Source organism: Ictidomys tridecemlineatus, chromosome 9, assembly GCF_052094955.1.
Source record: "Ictidomys tridecemlineatus isolate mIctTri1 chromosome 9, mIctTri1.hap1, whole genome shotgun sequence".
NCBI lineage: Eukaryota > Metazoa > Chordata > Mammalia > Rodentia > Sciuridae > Ictidomys > Ictidomys tridecemlineatus.
This window is the reverse complement of record NC_135485.1, coordinates 124677789-124700933: the sequence shown is the minus strand read 5'-3', so window position 1 is coordinate 124700933 and position 23145 is coordinate 124677789. Positions and strand designations below refer to the sequence as shown.

At 33.7% G+C, this 23145-nt stretch overlaps 1 protein-coding gene and 1 pseudogene across 5 annotated transcripts in view; both read right to left on the bottom strand.

The window, feature by feature from the left end:
• Positions 1–23145, bottom strand: part of Lrba (LPS responsive beige-like anchor protein) — a 648575-nt gene that overhangs the window by 72404 nt on the left and 553026 nt on the right. For all 5 annotated transcript variants that reach the window (XM_040293201.2, XM_040293202.2, XM_040293204.2 and 2 more), the window contains exon 48: positions 2833–3000. In XM_040293201.2, the coding sequence (XP_040149135.2) occupies positions 2833–3000 (168 nt within the window). The remainder of the gene's footprint in view (positions 1–2832; positions 3001–23145) is intronic.
• Positions 13526–15723, bottom strand: LOC144366541 (small ribosomal subunit protein eS6 pseudogene; annotated as a pseudogene).

The window sequence follows — 23145 nt, the reverse complement described above, 5'->3', positions numbered from 1 at the left end:
TGAATAATCAAATACATAAAGACAAAAAAATTAATGGTGGTTGTCAGGGACTGAGGAGAGGATGGAAAGGGGAATTATTCTCTAATGTGAAGAAAGTTTCAGTTTAAGAATATTAAAAATTTCAGGAGATGAATTGTAGTGATGGCTGTACAACAATGTGGGTGATGCTATTGCCCTGCCTTGGGCCTTGTGCACAATAAGCACACAGCACATACTGTACCACTCACTGGGCCACAGCCACTTCCGTATGTGAATGTTCTTAATACCACTGAAGCATACATTCAAAAATGGTAAAAATGATCAATTTTAAGTATTTTATTTTATCATAATTTAAAAAAACTTATTTGAGCCAGGTGTGGTGGTCTATAGCTGTAATTCTAGCAACTCTGGAGGCTGAGGCAGGAGGATAACAAGTTTAAGGCCAAGCTGAGCAACATCTCATAATAAAAAACTAAAAGGGCTAGAGATGTGGCTCAGAGGTAGAGCAATCCTGGTACTGCTTAGTTACCAGTACCACAAAAATAAAAACAAAACCTTATTTATGTAGTTGAGGTAAAAAAAAAATACATAATTTAGTTTATACCTATATTTCATTATATATCTAATGTCTAAATGTTGTATGCCCAATTTCAAATTCTTACCTAACAAATTAATTTAAAATACTTAATGTCTCACTTTCAGGTCATAGGTCCTGAAATCACAGTCAGAAAACATGGTTACCAAGCACATATATGACAGTCTTCTAGATCTCACTGTCTAATGCTGTAGCCATTAGTCATATGTGCCTATTTAAATTTAAATTAACTAAAATTAATTAAAATTAAATATCCAGTTTCTCAATCACACTAGCCACATTTAAAGCGCACAACCACATGTGGCTCCAGGCCACTGTAATGTACAATGTGGATATGAATATTCTCATTATTCCAGTATGCTGTATTAAGACTACACTGTAAAGAGAATACAGTAACCTTCTTTGGAAATCATTGGTGTATGTTGAGGGCACCCAGAATAAAAAGTCAATCATACTGAGCCACTGAAAGAGGAAATAACCAGCTGACTGGCCATAACAAACAGGTACAGGTTGAGCACCATCTTTATGATGTAAATGTTGCATAGACTTTGATTACTTTAAGTTGAAGGAGGAGCTAGTTACATCATCTTAGACACACCAAAATAAGTCTTTTTTTTTTTTTAAATAGCATCTTACAATGGGAAAAATCATGCTAAGTAGATTTCCACAGTAACTCTATAAAATATTATGGAATTTGAAAATTAAAAACACAGATTATATAGAAAGGAAAGAAATATCTAGTATATGAAGTAAAACATTATAAATCAATTTTATAGTGTGAATTCAGTTGTAGACCAGATATGTAGCAATGTGAACAATTACCATAAGGGAACATGGAAAAACAAAATGGCAGTATGGGTGTTGAAGCAGCAGTGGCATGTTATAGAATAAAGGAACACTTTTCAAATCTCACTAAAACAATATAAAAGAAGGTAAACACACTCAAGCTATTCTATTCTAAGGATAAAATGGCGCACTATTTTGTTATTCTACTTGCACATTGATCTGACCTCAATTTTACAAACAGAATTCTATGTATGTTCTATGTCACGCAGTCAGTTGTTCCTCTAATAAAATTAAGTCCTTCTAATAAAATGTTCTGGAAGGAACAGTTTCAAAAACTCTGAAAGTGTTTTGAAAGCTTTGGAAGTGTCTTCAGGAGTTCATAGGACTTAGTTCTCTGCCTCCACTGTTTTTAAGGTGTAAAAAACAGCAATTCAGGGGCTGGGGTTGTAGCTCAGTGGTAGAGCGCTTGCCCAGCATGTGTGAGGCACTGGGTTCAATTCTCAGTACCACATATAAATAAATGAATAAACTAAAGATCCATCAATAACTAAAAAAATAAAAATAAAAAAACCCCCAGCAATTCAAAACTTGAACAAGTCAGGGCAAATGCATATCTGGTACACCATGCTTCTGCTTATGTACTAATTTCTATCAAGCACATAAGCCAAGTGATAACATGTCAATTTATTTTAAAATGTCCTTATATATTTTCAACACAGTTACATAATAAGTAGAACTATAAAGGAATATATGAAGTCCTGGTGAAAAACAATAAACCTTACATATCACAAAAAATGTATCTTTCAAAATATGCAATTTTTCCTATGAATCAAAGCCTCTGGTTTCTTAAATATAGTTTCTCTTCTAAAATTATATATATGTTTGAGACTGTATCTGTTCAATTCTATAATTTTTCATATAAGGTAAGTTGGATGTATAAATAGATTAGAAAAACATGGCCCTCCATAGAACTTTTTATGAATAATGCATTTGCCAAAATTATACTTTAAGTGTTATACCTTAGAAAATAATTCACAAGGATAACACAAATCTCATTAACATCTAACACCAAATTTAATGACACAGGAGAGTTTTATACTGTGATTCAACTATTGATTTCAATATAATTATATATGTATTTATGTATTGCATATAAATGTTTCATTGCATTTAAATTTATGCTCCCAATATTTCATTAATTAATCACAATTTCCTAGTATTTTAAATCATGTGAGCAGTCTCCAAAGCTACAAAAATGGTAAATAGCTCTGAAAGAGCTCTAATTGCATGTTGAGGCAAACATTTTGTAGAAGGGAAGATCTGAGTTCAAGTCACTACTAAGTCATTAATTGATAGTTTACCCTGCTTAATTCACTTCATCTATCTAGTTTCAGTTTCTCCACTAGTACAACTAAGGGATAGTGAAGGTGATATTTAATACCACCAGTTTGTGTTTTAATCAGATAACTTACCTCTCTCAACACGGGATCAGTTATTGAATTCAGGTTGACAGCTCCCTCATAGGTCAGGTAATAGAACACATTGAGGGCTCGCACAGCTTCTGGTCCTTGCTGCTTATAGCCAAAAATGAGATCAATCCATTGGTGAAGCTGGCAGGAAACAAATTCACTTTCCAGGGCCTGAAAAAAATGTGTAAATAATATCATCAGGCTGAATTCTATTTTTAAAGCGGATATATATTTTAAAAAACAAATAGACAAGTTTAACATTAAACTTACTACCAAAAGGGACTTTAAGAAGGATGGGGATGTAGTTCATTGGCAAAGCACTTGCCCAATACCCCTGAGGCCCTGGGTTTGGCACCCACCCCAAGACAACCAAAATATAAAATAAACAAAACTAATAAAAATCAAATAAAAAAGGAGGGGGACTTTTAAGAAAACAAAACTGGTGCTGGGTGTCCATAATCCTAGCTACTTAAAAGGCTGAGGCAGAAGAATTGCCAGTTCAAGGCCAGTCAGAAAACAATCAAAAACAAGCTCACCAAAACAAAATTGGGGATAGATGTTGCTCAGTGGTTAGAGTATGTGCTTGTTAGTGTGTGAGGCCCTAGATTCAATTCCTTTGCCTTGAAAAAATAAAATAAAGTTAATTCTGATAGCCTTTTTTCTAACAGAATCTGTTCTCCTTTGTATATGATGTAAGACTTTCTGGCACTTATCGTTCTGAACTAGAATCACTGCTTATATTTCAATATGCTTATGCAGTACAGTAAGCACTGTGAGGACTGGGCCTCTTCTGGTCACATTTGTAACTCAGGCCTTGACAGATACTCAATTTATGCTTCAAACAATGGAGGTTGTACAGTGTAAAGGTGACTTTGGGAAAGCAAATAGGAAAACATTAAAAATTTACTATCTACTTGAAATATTTATAATATTTCTGGAATTAAAATATTTTGTTGTCTACTACAACAACTATTAACCCAATTATTTAGTTATTTTGGTTGAGTTTTTTGCTAACAAACTAAACATTCTGGATACTTATTTTATTATTCTAGGTATTAATATCAAACCAGATCAAATATTTTGTTATTAACATAACTGCCCAATAAATAATGAATGAACATAATCAAGTATTCAGTTGAAATACTGGGCACAAGATCCACTTCCCATTCTTCATGACATTCCCACTTACTAGCATTGCGCAAAAATACAATAGGTAACAACACACATTTGCTGAATTTTACAAAGTTATAAATATTAAAGAGTTTAAAAACTGGGAATTAGTTTTTAGGATGGTATTCATCTTTATACTATAAAATGTTCTAAATAATTCCAAAATAGAAGTTTAACATTATGGATTAGTTTACCAATAGATAATTCTTGAACTTAAAATGTTGAAGCTCAATTAAAAAAGTATACCAAGTTATATTTGGTAATGTATCTCATTGAAATGAGCACCATTTTTTGAGTAAAAGTATATGATCATGATGTTCTTTTGTTGTTTTGCAGCATAGATAAGAACTCTCTGGGTTTTAAAATAACCTTTATTTTTTCTCCCTGTGCTGGAGGAATTGAATCCAGGGCCTTGTGCATACTAAGTGCCACCAATCTACACACCCAGTCCCCAAATTTACTAACATCTATAGCAAGCAACCAATGAGATGTAAACTATTACATGACAAAAGATTTTAATTCACAGGGGTATTCTTGTGTAAACAGATGCTGTACTAAATAAGCACATATGAACAAGAAAACAGTTTATGGCTAGATACAAATAATAAATTCCACTTAACTAATAACATTTAACATGGCTTTGCAATACTATATAATACTATAAATAAAAGTATAGGCATAAGGCAATTCTCACTTCCAAAGTATATCTGAAATACATCAAAGTACACCTAAAAAATATTTAGCTAGTTTCTGTTGTAAAAGTTACTATTTTAGACATCTATTATAAAATTCAGTATATTTGCAAATCTAGTAAAGAGATAAGACAGCACAAACTACTTCATATTCTACTTGAAATAAGAAGAAAAGAGCTTGTACTAATTTGAAGTACATTCCTATTTTAAGTACACACATTTAAAATGCATCTAAAATCTAGGAACTAAAATGCCAGTTGTACACAAAAATGATACGTTTGTTTCATTAACTTAGGCCAGGGTTGGGATGGGAGGGAGTAGGGGCACACGTTTAAAGTGACACATAAAAACAGCAATTGTCTTAATTTGTGTGCAGTGCACTCCACACAAAAGCCCTAAATATGTTCAAATTAGAGCAAGCTGCTTGATTGTCACTGCAGTCTCATGTCACATTAATGCATGACAAACATTAAACCATACACTTAAATGGCAATTTATATCATTTAAATGTTTACTGCCAGACTAGCTCATCACTCATTTAAATGTGACTTTCTGACAGCTAATTTCAGTTAATTTTCTCCAATTCACTTAATTAGAACTTTCAATCAGGGAAGGACTTACACATATCTTTGAGTTTACATCCTTTTTGGTTGTTGTTCAAAAATCTGGGTTAACAAACTGCTAAAAAACTCTACTATAACAGTTTTGCATATAACATCTCTGAATCTACTATGAAGTGTTACTATATGAAGCAAATTCACAGTATGTATTCTTAGAACCCATACTTATTTATGTAAATAATACTCTCGCCAGTAGTTTAAATAAAAAACGTTTAGTTCTTATACACACACTATTGAAACAATAAAAAAAACCTGCATTCAAGCTAATTAAAAATTAATGATTTCAAAATTGTTTAATAAGATAAAACAGTCAGGAGTCTCCTGAGTGTCCATGGTGTTGTGATTTGAGACTATAAAATTCTAGGAGGCTCAGCAAATGACAAAGTACAAATGAATTTTCTCAATATTAAATCTCTAAAAACTAGGGCAATTTTATTTTATGTGTCATCAAACAAAGAACTGTTTGTTGTGAGTTTTCCTAATGGTTGATTACTTCTTTATGCACATTCAAAATGGTGATGTTGGTTAGATTTAAATGCTTAAAGCTTTACATCTTGACACTTCATCAGAATTTTAAGCAAAATCGCTGAAAGAAACAATACTCTATACTCATATTATTCTGCAAACACACATGCAGAGAAAACCCACAGTGCCATGGTGCAGTCCTACCAGTAGCTGTCATAGATCAACCATTAATTCATGGAATTATTGGCAGAACCTGTTTCAGAGGTTGATAAACACACCACCTTCATGAATAAACTTCAAAAACCTATTTATTTATTTGGTTTGGTTTTGGGCTTGAACCCAGGGGCATTCAGTCACTTAGCTATATCCCTAGCCCTTTTTATTCTGCAACAGAGCCTTTCTAAATTGCCCAAGTTGGTCTCAAACTTATGATCCTCCTGCCTCAGCCTCCCAAGTAATTACAGGCGTGTGCCATGGCACCCAGCTTAACTTCAAATAATTTTTTAAAAACTAACCTAAAAATTTCATTAATTTCAAGCATTTCTTATGACATACCAAAGCTTTAAAAAGGGATGTCCAAAGGGCAATCATGACATAGAATTCTAAGAAGTTTTAAAATCATTCTAATACAAAGTCTGCTCAGGACTTTAACATCTTCTTGATATCAGTGAATAACAATTGCCTAACCAAGAGTATATATTAATAAACAAATGCACCTACCAAAGACTTGAGGAAAGAAGGAAGGACAAGCTGGAGGAAATTAAGGAGAAGTAAACACAAACAAAAAATATCAATGAAAATGGAAAATCCTAGGACTACATTTTGTAACTTCTGTTTTTTGAAAATCTATAACAAAAAACATAAAACCTCTACTAAACTCTTTAAAGCATCTTCTTTATAGACTAAAATTTTTAAAAGTATTCATTATATAAAATTCTTATTTAGTCTACATATTTTCTCTCTCTCTCTCTCTCTCTCTCTCTCTCTCTCTCTCACACACACACACACACACACACACACACACACACACTGCTAGTAGAATGTTATGCATCTGAGTCTTTCAAAGCCTTTAGGACAGACAATCCTCATTAAGACTGGCATTAAATACGGTCTGCAGCCAGGGGATAGTAACATTCTTCCCATGCTCCTCTCGAACCCAACCAATCAATTGTTAGTACTCCCCTAGCAGGGTGCATACATCATTTACATCGGATGTGTGTTCTGAGTAAAATCTGTAAAAAAGAAAATCCACTAAAATGTCCAACACAATACAATAATACTCAACTCATCTGAGTTATTATAAAATAAATCAGTAACTAATGTCCAATTGCTAAGGATCAAATAAGACTATGAAAAGATTATGATATGAAGCCTCACAGAAATTGTCAATCTAATCCAGAGGGACTCATATTAGTCTTGACAAACTATCTTGGGGCTGATATCTGTTTTTTTTAATGAGATCTATTAGGCAGAGACTAAAACACTTGAGATATGCTAAAAAGTACAGTATACAGATGTCAAATAAAACACTTATTAATAATTTTCATTTGTTTTGTCCTCATGCAGATATCAACAAATTAAAGCTTTAATATTATAAGGATAATAGTAAATTATTCATAAATAACTGGCTTGTGTAACCCTGTGTCAGAAATAATTATAACATATGAATATGTGTCTAACAATAAATCTTACTGAAAGAATGCAATCTATGTTTTCCTGAAACTAACCCATTAAGGAAATGAATTATTTATATAAATGTTATATAAAATTATTCTTCTTTTGTAGAAAGGAGTCAAAATAAATGATAACATAAAAAGTTCACTTTTCTAAGATATTTGAGAATAAAAGTTCGAAAATAAAAGGCATAAATCATGATTTAATTTATGCATATTTTAGATACTTTAACAATTTCCCTTAAAAATAAAATTTTCACAAATGTAAAAATTATGTAAAATCAAAGAAAATAGATTTCAATTAACAAATAAATTATTATATAACTTTACCAAGACAAACAAGCTATACTTGTATAATATTCATGTTTCTCATGCTGTTATTGTCAATTAATGTTAATATTTATTTATCCTGTCACCCACTTAAAATACAAAACCAAACCAAACCAAACCAAACAAATAAGGGCTGAAGATGTGGCTTGGTAGTAGAATACTAGCCTAGTATGCATGAGGCCCTGGGTTCAATCCCCAACCATAAAAACAAACAAACAAAAACTAAAAAAATAACTAGTGATATCTATGGGATAAATGATTTTTATAAACAGTCAAATTAAAAGATCAAATATCATTTACATACTTTTAAGTTCAGAAATAATCACATGATCAGAAGGAAATAGAACTACAGTCCAGATTCAAAGTTCTTCATACTTATGCCACTACTCCTCCTCCCAGGCTTCTAGAAGGCCTGATTCAGTTCTAAGATACAAAATGCCATGCATATACATTTCAAATACAAATGTGAAAATCACTGATTAACTCTCCTGATGAATCATACTTTTAATGAGAGAAAGAATGAAAACTTTATTTGGTAAATATTTAATTGTACTTATAATTAATTAAGAATCTTAATTTGAGTAAATTTGGATCATCAAAAAGGCAATACAAAATTATAAACTTGGAATTTTAAGTGTTTTTCACTTGAAATAAAATCAATACAGTCTTCTTCCTGCTCTCTCTCTCTCTCTCTCTCTCTCTCTCTCTCTCACACACACACACACACACACACACACAGATTTAAAATGAACTGGCCTGTTATGTTTGCATGTGCTGGATTTCAAACACTAGTGGTAATGTTTCCTTAACATTGATATATGACCTTTGTAATTTACATTGAAGAAAGCTGTTTTTTTCAGCCTAATTAGAACTGTTTCAAATTTTCCTGCTAAATATATGATATAAAGTCCTTTCAACTTTTTTATTCTAAAGTTTCTTTCCATGTCAACTTTGTTCCAATCAAAATATGCTTTGAATTAAATGATTTTGATTGAATATGTGGATCGCATTTCACTTCTAAGATTTAAAGTCCAAAAAGGAAAAGTTTAGCCTGTTCAAACAAAGCAAGAGCAGCCACTTTGCGGAAAGCTATTCACATTTAAGAAGACTGACAAATTGTTTGTGTGCACCATTAGGTCTAGTTTCTGCAATAGTTGCCAGATTTCCTGTCCCTCTAATAAGATACATTAACTCCTAAAGTGCTGGTTCTGAATTTGTGGTGAATATGAGTAACTTTAGGAAATTTTAAATCTACAATTTAAAATTGTACATTTAAATTCAGTTTCCTGCCTGGAAGTAAACTAAAGCAAAAAGAAAATCTGCTATTAACTAAGATGCATCAAAATTCTCAAACCAAAAAGGTCACAGAAAAATCAACATATTTTCATATCTGGCAGATACACATTCAGAATACAAATTTCTTTCCAAATGGAATTTGATGGAAGTGATAAATCCATATCAATCCTTATTTTTTTCTGAAAATGCATTCATTTAACCTGTTTAAGAATTACTTTTATGGTTGAAATACAATAGTGGAAATAGTGAAATATTTAATGAACTTTAATCTACTAACATGAGCTTAACTTACACCTACAGTGATTACAAATATATCACAATGTTTCAGAGTTCACATAATACAAATTTATAACAAAACCATAAACAAATTTTACATAATTTACCTAGAAAAATTTAACATTAGGTACTTGAAAATATATGTGAAGCAATGATATTTAAGACCAGTAAGTCATGAAGAAAGGCCAAAAAAGAGAAAAAAAGGATCAAAGATTTAGAGAAAAAAATTGTGGGATGCTAACAATAAAAATAATATATCTGTGACAGTTTTAAAAAATGAAATTTAGTCAATAACACACTGAAGTTCAACCCGAGAAGAAGATAGAGAAATCACTAAAAGGAGTTCTCTCCTTCTAAACTGCCCTTGAACTGTTGGGCAGATGAGAGATTTTTGGAGCAGGCAGTACACAGTTCATTTCTACATTTATATCATTACTAGAGAAAAGTGTGCGTTAGTATCACATCCTGATATACCCATCAAGCACTCGTGCATCTTTTGGCAGGGAATCACTCTGTCTACGATTGTTATTGTGTAGTTTTAAATGGACTAGTCAACCAGCTGTTATATATTTTACACACTGAAGGCCATGTTTCCTTTGAAATTCATAGTTTTAATCTCAACTGAAGTCTGTATTGCTGTGTGCCAAGATCAAAAGGATTAGGCAAACTTGTACAATTACCCTCCTTTTTGGAGAGATGATTTTTTTTTAATGTTTAAAATACTCCTGTATGCTGACATTTTATCCCACTATTTTCTTTAGAACTATAGAACATTAAAATATTTAATTAACATTTCAACCTTAGGTCATTCTTAATCTAAAATTTAGGAATTCATAACATACAGATATGTTAAACTAGTTGTAGTACAACACACACAGGAATAGAGAGGTATATTAAATTCTAGTATGTTAAGAATGGATGGGAACAACTATACCAGTCTTTTATTTATTGTCTGCATTTTATGAGTGTTTGTTCAGAAAAAAATTCGTAAAACTTGCAATAATGTGTATATTTGGTAAGTGACATTTAACAAAAATGAAGCTAGATAAGCAAAAATAAGGATAAGAAGAAGGTGTTGCACAGGGAAATTCTATAGACTGTTAGAGGTGAGCCATGTATTTGGTGCTAAGTTTTCTAGCAGGCAACATAAAGAAAGAAACACAAACAATTATAAGTCAGAAATGACCATAATGTAAAAACAAACCAGATGGCCTGGAAAACACATTATTTCTGTTCCTGAGATAAGAAATTCCTCCCTCGGCAATATGATGGAATCCAGGTATGTGACTAGCAGAGGGACTTACTTAATCCTGGGACAGATTTAAGGTATAGACAAATGAAGAGTCTAGAGACTCTTCAGGCAATCCTGAATAAACATTATTCCTCTTGGGGAGGCTTTGAATGGTAGGTTCTAGATTATACTTCATGACAAGTGCCTGGAATGCAGCCATTTTATTTTGTCAGCTAAATGAAGGGCCACGTGTTTCAGCAAGAGGTAAACCAAGCCACAAGACTAATAACCTTTGAAAAATGTGAGGAGCATCAAATGAAAGAAAAGGTAGTGGCCCATGTCAATACAGGTCCAAGATTCTCCTCAGAAAGAAATTTTGGGTAAGTTTCCCACACAGATAAATAAAAGTTTGCAAATGCCAAACACAATGTCCTAGTACCTTCAGACATAAGATGTTTAAAACAGATAAACATGAATGCTCAAATCCAAAAAAATTAATAAAGTATCCCTAGGAAATTAATTTTGAAGATTGTACATAGCTATTATACAAAGATAAACTGATTACAAAAATATATTAATATAAAATTTTCAATTATCCACTTACATTTACAAAAATAAATAGGTTTCCTTTTTAACAACCATCAAAAATGTATTAATTTGGTACATAAACTCCTGGAGGTTTATTTTAGAGTAAGTTACAAAAGGAAGGAAAACAAAATAAAAAAATTTAATCTTTCCCCATTAGCTTATCCACATAGATCTGATAAATACTAGCAGCCTCCTGCCTTTGAAGATGGCCAGACCAGAGTCCCTACTTATTGCCAGATGTAGTTTAATCCCATGGGGACTCCAGACAAAAACAAGGAGCTGTCTGCATGGCACCGATGATTCCCTGGACTGACCGCCATAAACCTATGCTGGCAAATCAAATTCCATGGAAATACAGAACATTTATTATATCATCATTTCCAAGAAGATCCAATAAATAAAAACCTGAGTTAAAGACAATAAATGCAAAAGTTGTAGAATATTTTTAAAGCATTGATAAGTTTAGTCAGAGGTTCAAATTATATCTGTGTTTCCTTTGTGTATGCAGTTATATAATGTACATAATGTAAAACTAAGGATCTTTTTCACTTTGCAACTACTGATTAACATTAACAGTTCTCTCGGCCATTCATTCAACAGACACTGACTGATGACGACTATGTGTCCTGTGTGGGGCTTGATTCTGAGATGAAAAGTACCTTTGTAGGGGATAAAGAAGGCAAGGTTAGCTCTAAGATGACTACAATGGTCTAGGGGAGAGGAACTGAAAGCCTTAAGAAAAAGGCAGTGGTAAAGGAGAAGAAAGGAGAGTTTCAGAAAGGTTTAAGATATTATTACCGATATCTCAGTACTGTTGTGAGGGGTGAAGGAAGGGGAATCTGAGATGACAGCCTGGTTTCAACTTTAGGCTTTAGCACACTGGAGTAGAAACAGTTCAGATGGTAGAAGATGGGTTGAGTTTGGAATTTAGTGTTCATGTTGTGAACTTTTAAAAATAGACTTGAAATCAATCCTAAGCCTTTGTTTAGGATCTAAGGCTAAAAACTATAACAGAAGTTTGTATACTATTTCAATATTAAAATAAACTAAAGTGTGTTCATGCTCAGTAATGGCATGCCTTATCCCCACCCCTCCATTTTTAGTTAACAAAAGACCACCAAGACTTCATCCCAGTGCTGTCCCGTAGGAATATATGTAAGCCACATATATTATATAAAATTTTCTGTTAGGCACATTTTAAAAAGAAACAGGCAAATCAATTTGAGCAATAAACTTAATCGAGAATATAAAAATATCACTTTAACATGCAATTAACATAAAATTATTATTTTATATTAAATATTAACTATCTGGTATCCATTTTATTATTTTTTATTATCATTTTACTATTTTATAGTGGTCTACTTAGACTAGCCACATTTCAAGTGATCAACAGCCACATGTAACTAACAGTTACAAATTAAACAGTGAGGCTTTATTCAGTTTTGAACACTAAATCTGTACCAGATTTTGATACAAAATAGAACATAGTAGTTAATATTTCTTACTTTCAAAATACATCTTCTACTAAAAACAACAACAAAAAACCTTACAAAGCACAAAGTACCTGCTAGACTAAAATGATCCTCAATATAGTTTTTTAAAAAAAATTTGTAGTTGCAGATGGACAGAATGCCTTTATTTTATTTTGTTTATTTTTATGTGGTACTGAGGATCGAACCCAGTGCCTCACACATGCTAGGCAAGCGCTTTGCCTTTGAGTTACAGCCCTAGCCCTCAATATAGTTTCGAAGATGTCATTACAATTCTCAGTACCATGAAGAATAGCTAGACCTTGAGACAAGTCAACAGAAATCTAGTGTCTTCAAGACTGAAGCAGATATAATATTTTACAATATATGTTCTTTAGCTACTTACAGATCTCAGAAGAAATGTGGCAGCATTTGAAAGATGGCACTATGATCATCCTCTTTTAACAATAAAGTTTAAAGGGCTAAAACTACCAACTGTGAGGTCTTTCTTCTGCAAATCTGCTATCCTTAAAGAGTCCTGGGTTAGAATTCTTACATATTGGCCACTGAGCTCTATCAGCTATTCACATTGAGAACTACTGCAGGGCTGGGGTTGTAGCTCAGTGGTAGAGCACTTGCTAGTATGTGTGAGGCACTGGGTTTGATCCTCAGCACCACATAAAACAAACAAATAAATAGTATCACATCCATCTACAACTAAAAAAGAGAACTACTGATAACCACAGACTATAACTGGGCATAGTGGGACATAATCTTTTCTGAAAGTCAGATATTTGAAATCTGTAGACACTGTGAACACTGTTCATAATCCTCATAAAATGCATCTCGTTTTAGTAGCAGATGAACTAGTCTCTTTGTCCATTTGAAGAGATTTCTTAACATTTGTAATAATACTCTTAAGAGTCTCTAAATCACAGCAAATTATGGATCTGGTTCTTTCTGCATTATCAATAGAATAATGGCTAGTTTATAGGATCAATCTTTTTATTTTTACACAGTCATGAATATATAGGCAATATAAGATCAATAATATAAATTTCTTAAAAGAAGTGGAATAAAGTAAACCATCTTTCCTGACCTCTTTTTTGTTTTGTTTTTGAAGGTCTGATCTTATTTGTTACTCTTGAAAATTCTTCATTTTGACTGGACTCAGAAGTAGAAGCTTTCAGAGAGGAAAGCCTGTGTCTCCTAGTGATCTCTTCCTGGCATCTTTGCTTTGGCTTCTTTCATTTTCTTGGCCCAAAGTTTGACGATACTCTGCAGCCTTCCTTATTCTGCTTAGTACGCTGTTTCTTCAGAGCAGTAATCTGGTGCTTGTGTTGCAGGACACTTGGAATAATGAGAAGCTGAATCTTTGGTGCTTTGGTGGTCCTGGGTTTTTTGCCTTCCTTGTTGAAGGGTTTTCTGATAACGTATTGATGGACATCATCTTCCTTAGACTGAAAAGTTTGCAGATACTACTAACTCTTTTGGGTCCAGTAGATGACAGTAGTACCCATGAGTCCAGGAATATTCTTCTATTTATTTATTTTTTATAATAACCAAGTTAAGAACACTCAGATTGGAATCCACAATGCAACCTTATTTGCGCTTTCTCTCTCCAGTTGGCCTTGGCTCATAACAGAAATGCCCCTTGCTCAGTAGCAGGTGAACTGCGCCATGGGTCAAGACACCCTGCTCCATAGGGAAACCTTGTTTGTCGTTCCCACCACTAACTCGACCACATAACCCTTTCATTACACCCAGAGTGTCAGCAGAAACTTCTGTGGCCACACGCTTCTCATTAAAAGTACCCAAGTTTGCATTCATTGTCCACTTCAATGAGTTTCTGGCAGCCAGTGGCTGGGAAGGAGATGTTCCGCTTCATCTTGGTACAGCTGATCGTCCACAAGATGCCATGAAAAAGAGCAGTTTCGTTTACCTCTTAACTGAATTCTCATTTTCTGTTCTAGGCACACCACTGAAAATGTTTTGCTAAGGTATAAGTCTAGCAGATGCTCATCTTTCCTCCCTTCGCTCCAGGCACCATGGTACCCAAAATGTCAACTGTCTAGTAGATGACTTTTGGTGTGCTTCAGGTAGCCAAACTTAATATAACAACAACAAAAAAAATTAGATGGATAATTTCCCCTACTTTTTTGGTCCTGAATTCATTCTTTCATCCCGAAAAACAAGTAAGAAATGTATTGGTCCTCTTCATTTCTTTTTCTTCTCATACACCAAAATGTTACCCAATCAGACAATAAGCTTGCTAACTATCTTACAAATTCTTTCCTTCTTTTTGTTTCATACTTCATTATTTCTTGGCCCAATGATTCAAACAGTATCCATACTGTTCCCTTTCTTTAAAATTTCCCCTTTGATCCCTCCTCCCGTTGATCCCACTAATGGCCATTGAATTTGAAGTAACTACTCTTCTTAAAACTTCAATGGATCGGGGAAAGGTGGTGCATGCCTATAATCTCAGTAACTATGGAGGCTGAGGCAGGAAGATCTCAAGTTCAAGGTCAGTGTCAGTTACTTAGCAAGACCCTAAGCAATTTAGCAAGACCCTGTCTCAAGATTAAAAAAAGTTAAAAGGACTAGGGATGTGGCTCAGTGGTTAAGTGCTCCTAGGTCCAATCCCTGGTATCAAATAAATAAATAAATAAATAAATTACAAGAACAACAAAAACCTTTTCCATGGTTTCCTTCCCAGCAGTGAATCTCCAACTTTAACATGCACGAAAGTCTCCTGGATTCATTGGCTCCCATTCATAGACTTTCATTAGATTAGGATCCCAAGAATTTGCCTTTATGATAAAATCTTAGGTGATATGATGCCACTGGTCCAGAAATCACTTTTTGGGAACCACTTCTGCAAAGTAGCCCTGCTTCTCTTTCATGGTAAATAACACAAGTATTATTTTATTATTTGTTACATTATGTGTTAACACAAGCTGTGCATTTATCTGTTGTTAATCTCCCTTACTAAACAATAAATTCCAAACTGCAGGTACTATATACTGTCTCTACTATATGACGTGTATATAGTAGGCATCTACAAAGCATTTATTGAACGAATAAATGAATATATCACTTAATCTATTTCTCTAATTAGTTACTATCTGGTCGGGTCTGCTCCTCATAATGACAGCCCCAAAGGGCAGGTTTCATATTCTTCCAATTCTGTGATCACACATCTAATTATCCAGTAAGGCCTTAATAAATGTCTATCAAATGAATGACATTTAAGAAATTCTTCTGATTTAACACAATTCAAGGTCTATGCTGAAGCACTTGTACTTTCAACATTGTATAAGAAGCATGAACTTGACCATAGAAACTTTATCCAGTTGATACAGTGCAAGAAAAACGTGAAGAATTTCTGTGATTTCAGCCACTGCAAATGAGAGACCTACAATTTGTTAACCATATAATCAAATTTGAGGTAGGATGATTACATGGGAAAAAAAGTAAAGTGGATATTAAAGTATCATATTTCAAGCTTTTATTTTCTCTTCAACAACGTCCACAAGATGGATACAAATAACATCAATAATACACTCAACAAAGTACAAAGACAGACGTGCATTATGCAAGAAAAATGCATGTGAAGATCAGCCTGGGGAAATGTACTGACCAACTAAACAAGAACAGCAACACGATAACAGTGAAACTAACATTTGGTGAATGCTTATGATGTGCCCAGTTCTGTGCTAAATGTTTTACAAGGATTGTTTTATTTGATCATCACAATAATCCTAGGAGATAAGCACTACACTTTAAAAAGCTGTTTTACAAATGAAGCTTAGAATGCTTAAGTAAATTGCCTGATGTCACACAGCTAGTAAATGTCACAGTTACAACCCGAGCCCAGAGCTGTCTGACTCTTAGAGCTATGCTATTAACCACTACACATTCTTTTGAATAATTCGGATACAGAATGGTATATGACCGCCCTCGCCAAATGTAGTATTCATGAAAGTTCTAAAAATATGAAACCATTTCATACAAGAATTATTCACAATTGGTTTATATACATAACTTAGAAACACTAGTAATAAGCATTACAGAGTGGAACCAAATCAATGCGCCATGTCAATTGAGAGGCATTATTTACAGGTTTGACTGCTCTTTCACTGGTTTTTGCACTGACAGGTTATCTTTTTAAAACTAATATTTTTACCTTGTGTTACAGTTTACTTTTCTGTCTTCTTTCCTAGGATATGAATTTATAGAAGGCATTGGTTATACCTGTATCTTTGGAATGGAACACATAGTATACATGTAATAAAATACTTATTCAATTGAATAAGAAATATATATCATTTTTCATTAAATTATATTCACTTACATTAATGGATATTTATATATTAATGTATACACTGTAATAATTCATATTAATGCATGTTAACTGGGAAAATCTAAATTTTTTAAATTAGCCTTCAGATCATGATAGAGAATGGCAATGTTTTTGTTGGTTACTAGATTCAAAGACTTTTGATACAGAAGACTATAATCCATTAAGCAAAAAACTACTTTGAAAAGAAAATTTTAAAAAAAGTTCATTCTTCTAATTTCTAAATATCAATGAACATCAGCAACTTATATAAGATTTTATGTATTTTAATTTCTATATTCTGTTTTGACACATGAACTATTTGTTCATAAATAAAGTTGTTCATAGGTTCTAAATGAAACTGCTGTGTACAAAGAACAGAGAAAATGTCCCTTATTTTCTACTTCAATAAACATTTTCATGCTGGTTATATGCTTTTTATTAATCTGGTGGGGGGCACGAGGGATTGAACCTAAGAATACTTTGCCACTGAGCTACATTCCCAGTCCTTTTTATTTTGAGACAGGGTCTTGCTAAATTGATGAGGCTGGCCTCAAAGTTGCAATCCTCTTGCCTCAGCCTCCCAAGTAGCTGGGGTTTCGATTACAGGCATGTGCCATTGTGCCCAGCATCTTGTTAATCTTTGGAAAATGTTTTAAATACTTGCATGTAACAACAATGCACAAACTATCTACTCAGGACACTGACTACATGTTTTTCTTTTAGTTTTAAAATGATATAACAAACATTATTTGCTTTTGTGATTCTAATATTTTTTAAATGCACCTTTTGACAAATGTTTTTTTTTTTAGTTGTAGATTATCTATCTTTTTATGTGGTGCTGAGAATTGAACCCAGTGCCTCACACATGCCAGGCAAGCACTCCACCACTGAGCCACAATTCCAGCCGTGACAAATGCTTTTTTATTAAAATACTATAACTGATAAGAAATAAGGATGCCAAAGAAATAAATCTCTTGAGATTTTCTTTAAAGCTTTTCAGACAACCCTGGTAAAACACACTGAAATACTATAAAATCAGAGTTGGAATCGTTATCCTTGTTAGGTTTGGAGAACTGGATCAAGGACATGAATGTATTCATTCGGCGGAGACCACCATTTTCCTTCTTTGTTGTTCAAAAACACAACTTCTCTGTGTACCAAGGCAGTTAAAACCAACTCAGGATATAGTTAAAAGGTCAGAATCAAATATATTAGTAGCAACTTAGGCTCTTAAATTTATCTTAAATATGTAGGTGAAAAGACAAGCAGCATGGCAAGAGTTAATTGAAACATTCCTGTTTTGGAAGGACTGCACTGAGGAGTGGGGGCTGGGAGAGGGCTGGGGGTGGTGAGGCAGAGAGATGCAGAGTTAATCAGGGAGCAAATCCAAAGCCAGGCATGGATAGGCCTCACTAATGAGCCTCAAGTACCCTGCAGTGGTTTTCAAACTTAACTGGCTTCAAACGATGCCACCCCATGACAGAATGCAGCTAGCCATAAGAGGAGGGTGATTAGAATAAATGACTGGAGTAATTAACTCTGATGTGAAACCACCTGATTGGAAAAGAGAAGCCAAGAGCTATTTAGCTGATGGTCCTCCAGTAGAAAAGGAAGCTTTCCCTTTCTCTTGTGTGGGTGTTCAGTCAGAACTCCACTCTTTCAAGTAGGTATTTGGTAGCACTAATGAAAAGCAGCTTTCATTCAAGGGCCTCTCAAGGGCCTTCCCATTCATTTTGAAAGGGGAAGAAAATAAAAGCTTCAAAGTAGAACTAATTTACTTTACTCCCCTACCTCTTAGTGAATTTTGCATTAGTGAAGTCTGCATCAGTATTTTCGCTAACAATCTACCTCCAAATAATGTCATCAAATACTAAAAATTTTTATGTACGGAATAACCAGTACTGATGAAAATTAACATTTAAAAAGTTTATCTTTCTTTAAAAGATGTTTTACATGGAAAACTTGAAACCTAAAGCAACTAATTGTTGATCAGTTTACAAGGCTTCCTTTATAAGTGCTCCTGGAATCATTTTTCCTAGAGCAAAGACTTTGGATTAAGAGAGAAGGGTATAACGAATGAATGAGGTACATTTGTTGTTAACGAGAAAACAAAGAATAAGGTTAAAGTAAGGGAAGAAAAAAAAATTTTTTTTTCAAAAAGACAGCTTTCATAGGATGCAAACTGAGCCAAAGAATCCACACACTCTCTTGCCTGCTTTATTTTATGAAGAGAGGAATTACAAAGACTTGGGGGCATTACTACCTGCTGTTTTACAAGTAATCATCAATTCATTGGGCCAATGTTGTTCTGTACCTGCTGAGTTAATGTTCCTGGGCACACCCCTCCCCCAAAACAGGTTCAGAAGCTGCCCAGTGACTACTAGGGTGCAGTAGCACATGTAACTTAGCACATGTTTATGCCTAAACTTGGATTTATTTGACAGCTTTACACCTTTGGGCATGATATAATTAAATGTTTTGACAGCTAAACAAAAACTGTATAAATTTAAAAGCTATTAGGAGCTCAGCATCTAGAATCAAAATGAAGTAATTTGCTTATACCCTAAGCCACTTTTAGCAATGCATTCCAATAAAATGCACAGAGATATTTGTTTGTCCCAATGGCATAGCTAATTCTATCATGTTCTTCTATGAAGAATATTCTTATGAATGTTGATAACAAATTGAATATCAACACAGACAAATAAACATATTTAAGATGGTCAATATAACCCTTAGATAACTTTAGAAGCAGCAATATTGAGAAGGCTTAGACTGAGAGACTATTTCATTTTGAAAGGCCATGGTGTACTATTTAAGAGCTTAAGACAGCACAAGAAGAGCGAGTGTTCCCTCAACCTCAGACATGAAAGTCAGTCCTCATTCTCCCCCAGTCCCACCTTTAGATTTTCATAGTACTCTGTGCTGTTTCCTCTGAGATTCCAATTCCTACATCTTGTGAAAAGAAAGGTCATAATTCCCCTAAATTCACAGCCTGCCATCAGAGAAACCCACTGTTTAAAATCTGAGCTCCACAGAGTGTTCCATCCGCAGTACTATTAAACCCAAATTTAAAAACTTGAATCTCTCTCTAAAAATGAATAAAATAAATTCACACTGTAAAAAAATTGACCATTAAACTATCATACTTTAAAATCAAAGTATGAGTTTTATCTACAGTATGGCATCATATCACTCTGGACAGTGGGTACAGAGTGCTGGTTAAGGACTAGCAAAAAAGTTACATGTGCTCAGTACCTAAGTCAGAACCATTGCTGAAGCATTTGAACTACCAATGTACAAAATCATTTAAAACTCACTTTCCATTATATAGCAATCAGGAGAGACACTTTTCACTAAAGGTAACAATGATAGGTTGTTTATTTAAAAAAACAAATCACTAAAATGTTTGAAAACCAGTCCACTTTTCATGTGGTGTTTATATTTCACTTAATCATCCTTCCAGGAAAGACATCTCTAGAGGAAGAAAACACTGAGAACTAAATCCTGTTTAACTTACACATGCTCATGTCAAGTAATTTAGAAAAATATATTCTAAAAGAGCTTTTTATGTACACATCTAAAAACATTACTGTGTTATCTAATTGTTCCCTTCCTCTCACTCAGGCTAACAGGAGGATGTCTTTTTGCGTACCACATTTGGTATCCCTGGCACACAGCCTGAAACAGATTAAACTTTATCCAATGTTCAAATATCTGATGGCGTATGGGCGGTAGAAAGGAGGGCCTGGGGACTCAAAAGATGATAGCAGAAACTATATTTTTTTAAACATAAATGAATCTTCTTAAACACTAGGTTTGACAGTCAATATTCCTAATAGAGGGGTAGATGTTTGAAAATTTAGTGAATTTCAGATCCAAAAATAGCTATTAATAAGTGAATAATGCTACATATTAAAGTAGCCATCTTAAGACATGTTATCTCAATGTCGTTTTATTATTTCATTATTTCTCTTTTCCATGGACAGCATGTTTTGAAAAATGTTATCAAATACACCCAACAAAAATGTATAACTGGCTACGAAGGCCTTGTGATGATAAAGATAACCAATGGTGCAGATCTGGTATGATTTAGCTGAAGGCACAGGGAGGAGAGCTGGCTCGTATTGCCTTTCACAGGTAAAGGTACTATGTTCAAAATGTTTAGAAACTGCTGTGGCAGCTACAGGGGTTCAACGACCTTTGGCTAAGATCCACAGAACACATATAAACACACCACGTGTAGTAAAATATACTAATTTTGTAGACCTAAGACTTTTATTTTATGTACTGCTAAGAAACAAAAAGAGCTGCAAAATAATTATATAAAAGCTTTCTTAGGCAGAATTTGAATTTTTTGATGATTAAAAGAGCTTGCAAGGCTTTTTAGACATAGATTTTAAGTATCACACATCTGTAAAAATAAAAATGATATAAATTGGTTATTTGAAAAACATTTCAGAGTCCAACTCTTCTGAATTGCTACCCCACTTGAAGGTGTTGATGACTATATTTTTCCATAGAACACTATTCTACATACCTTTAAAAGGGAGCAATTTTAAAAAGAGTTCCTCACTATTATCTGTGGAATTTTCTTCTAAGTCTAAATAATAATAATAATAATAATATTATTATTATTATTATTATTATTATTATTATTATTTTTGACACAGGGTTTCACTAAGTTGCCCAGACTGGTCCTGAACTTGTGGTTCCATTTTTGGGTTACAGTAGGGCTCAGACCTCCTGCCTCTATGCTGTAAATTTTGATGTTAATATTTTCTTGAACTTTTTGACAGTCTTATAACTTGTCCCTTAGTGCTTTCTTCATGATGGTGCCAATTCTAGCTCTTCTGGCTTAACTATCTTTTTTCCTCCATTGTGACATGCTTTCTTTTATTTTACCAGAGAAGACTAAATACTATGTTATTCCTGGGCTGGAAATGTAGCTCAGTGGTAGAGCACTTCCTTAGCAAGCATAAAGCCTTGGATTTGATCAGACAGTCTTAACTTTTAACAAGAAGCTAAAAATCCCATATTTTGGAGAAGGAAGGTCTGTATTTTATTACTTTTAATGTAACTTCTTTTATTAAAATATTAGGTCGTTTATTTTAGTAATATAGTAATATAGTCATTCATCTGTATTCACAGGGGATTGGTTCCAGGACTACCCTATCAACCTCAAGATAACAAAATCTGCAGATGTTCAAGTCTCTTATTAAAAATGACATTAATTTGCATATTACACATATCTTCCCATATACTTTAAATCATTTCTAGATTACTTATAATAACTAATGCAGTGTAAATGTTATATAAATAGCTATTATAATCTTTGGGGAATAAAGACAAGAAAAAAGTCTGTACATGTTTCGTACACATTTTTTTTTTTTTGAATTTTGATCCATGCTTTGTTGAACCCCTAGATGTAGAACGGCAGATATGGAGGGCTGTGTGTAATATTGGAAACCTCCTTATTACAAGTTATTCAGAAGTGAATAAAACAAATGTGCTTTTAAGAACTTTATTTTGAAATAATTTTAGATTTCCAGAAAAATGCAATAGTATGAGAGTTCAAGTGTACCTCTCAATCAGCTTCTTCTAATGTTAACAACTTACATGATCAATGTACTATTATCAAACCCAGCAAATAACATACTAAACTATAGAGGTTAGAGCTTAATTCTGTTCCAGGATCCAACCCCAAATCCCACATTGTTTTTAGTTGTTGTATCTATCAATTACAAAGGAACAAATAAGCTTTTAGATAAATGCTGAATTAGAAAGAAATAGCAAACAAAGTCCCCAGGAGCCCCAAACAAGCAAGCAATAGCAACAAATGAAGGAAGGTACTACACAGTGGTAGGTAAGTAAGGATTAAATCCTGGGATTCCCCTCAGCCCCTCAGTCTCAGTCTCCCAGGGGTCTGGTTTGGTTTTAATGCTCATGTAGAAAAAGGTGAGACTTTGGCTCCTTTGTTAGGTTGGTGGAAGTAAGATTTCCTCATACATAAAGCTGGACCTGTCAAAGAGCCATGACCTCAAGGGACAGGACAATGGAAAGTATAAGAGAAAACCAATCTGTCCTGACTTGGGCTAGATGTAGGGAAGCCTTTCCTAGAAATGTATGCTCAGAGATCTGCCCCTTATATAGACAGA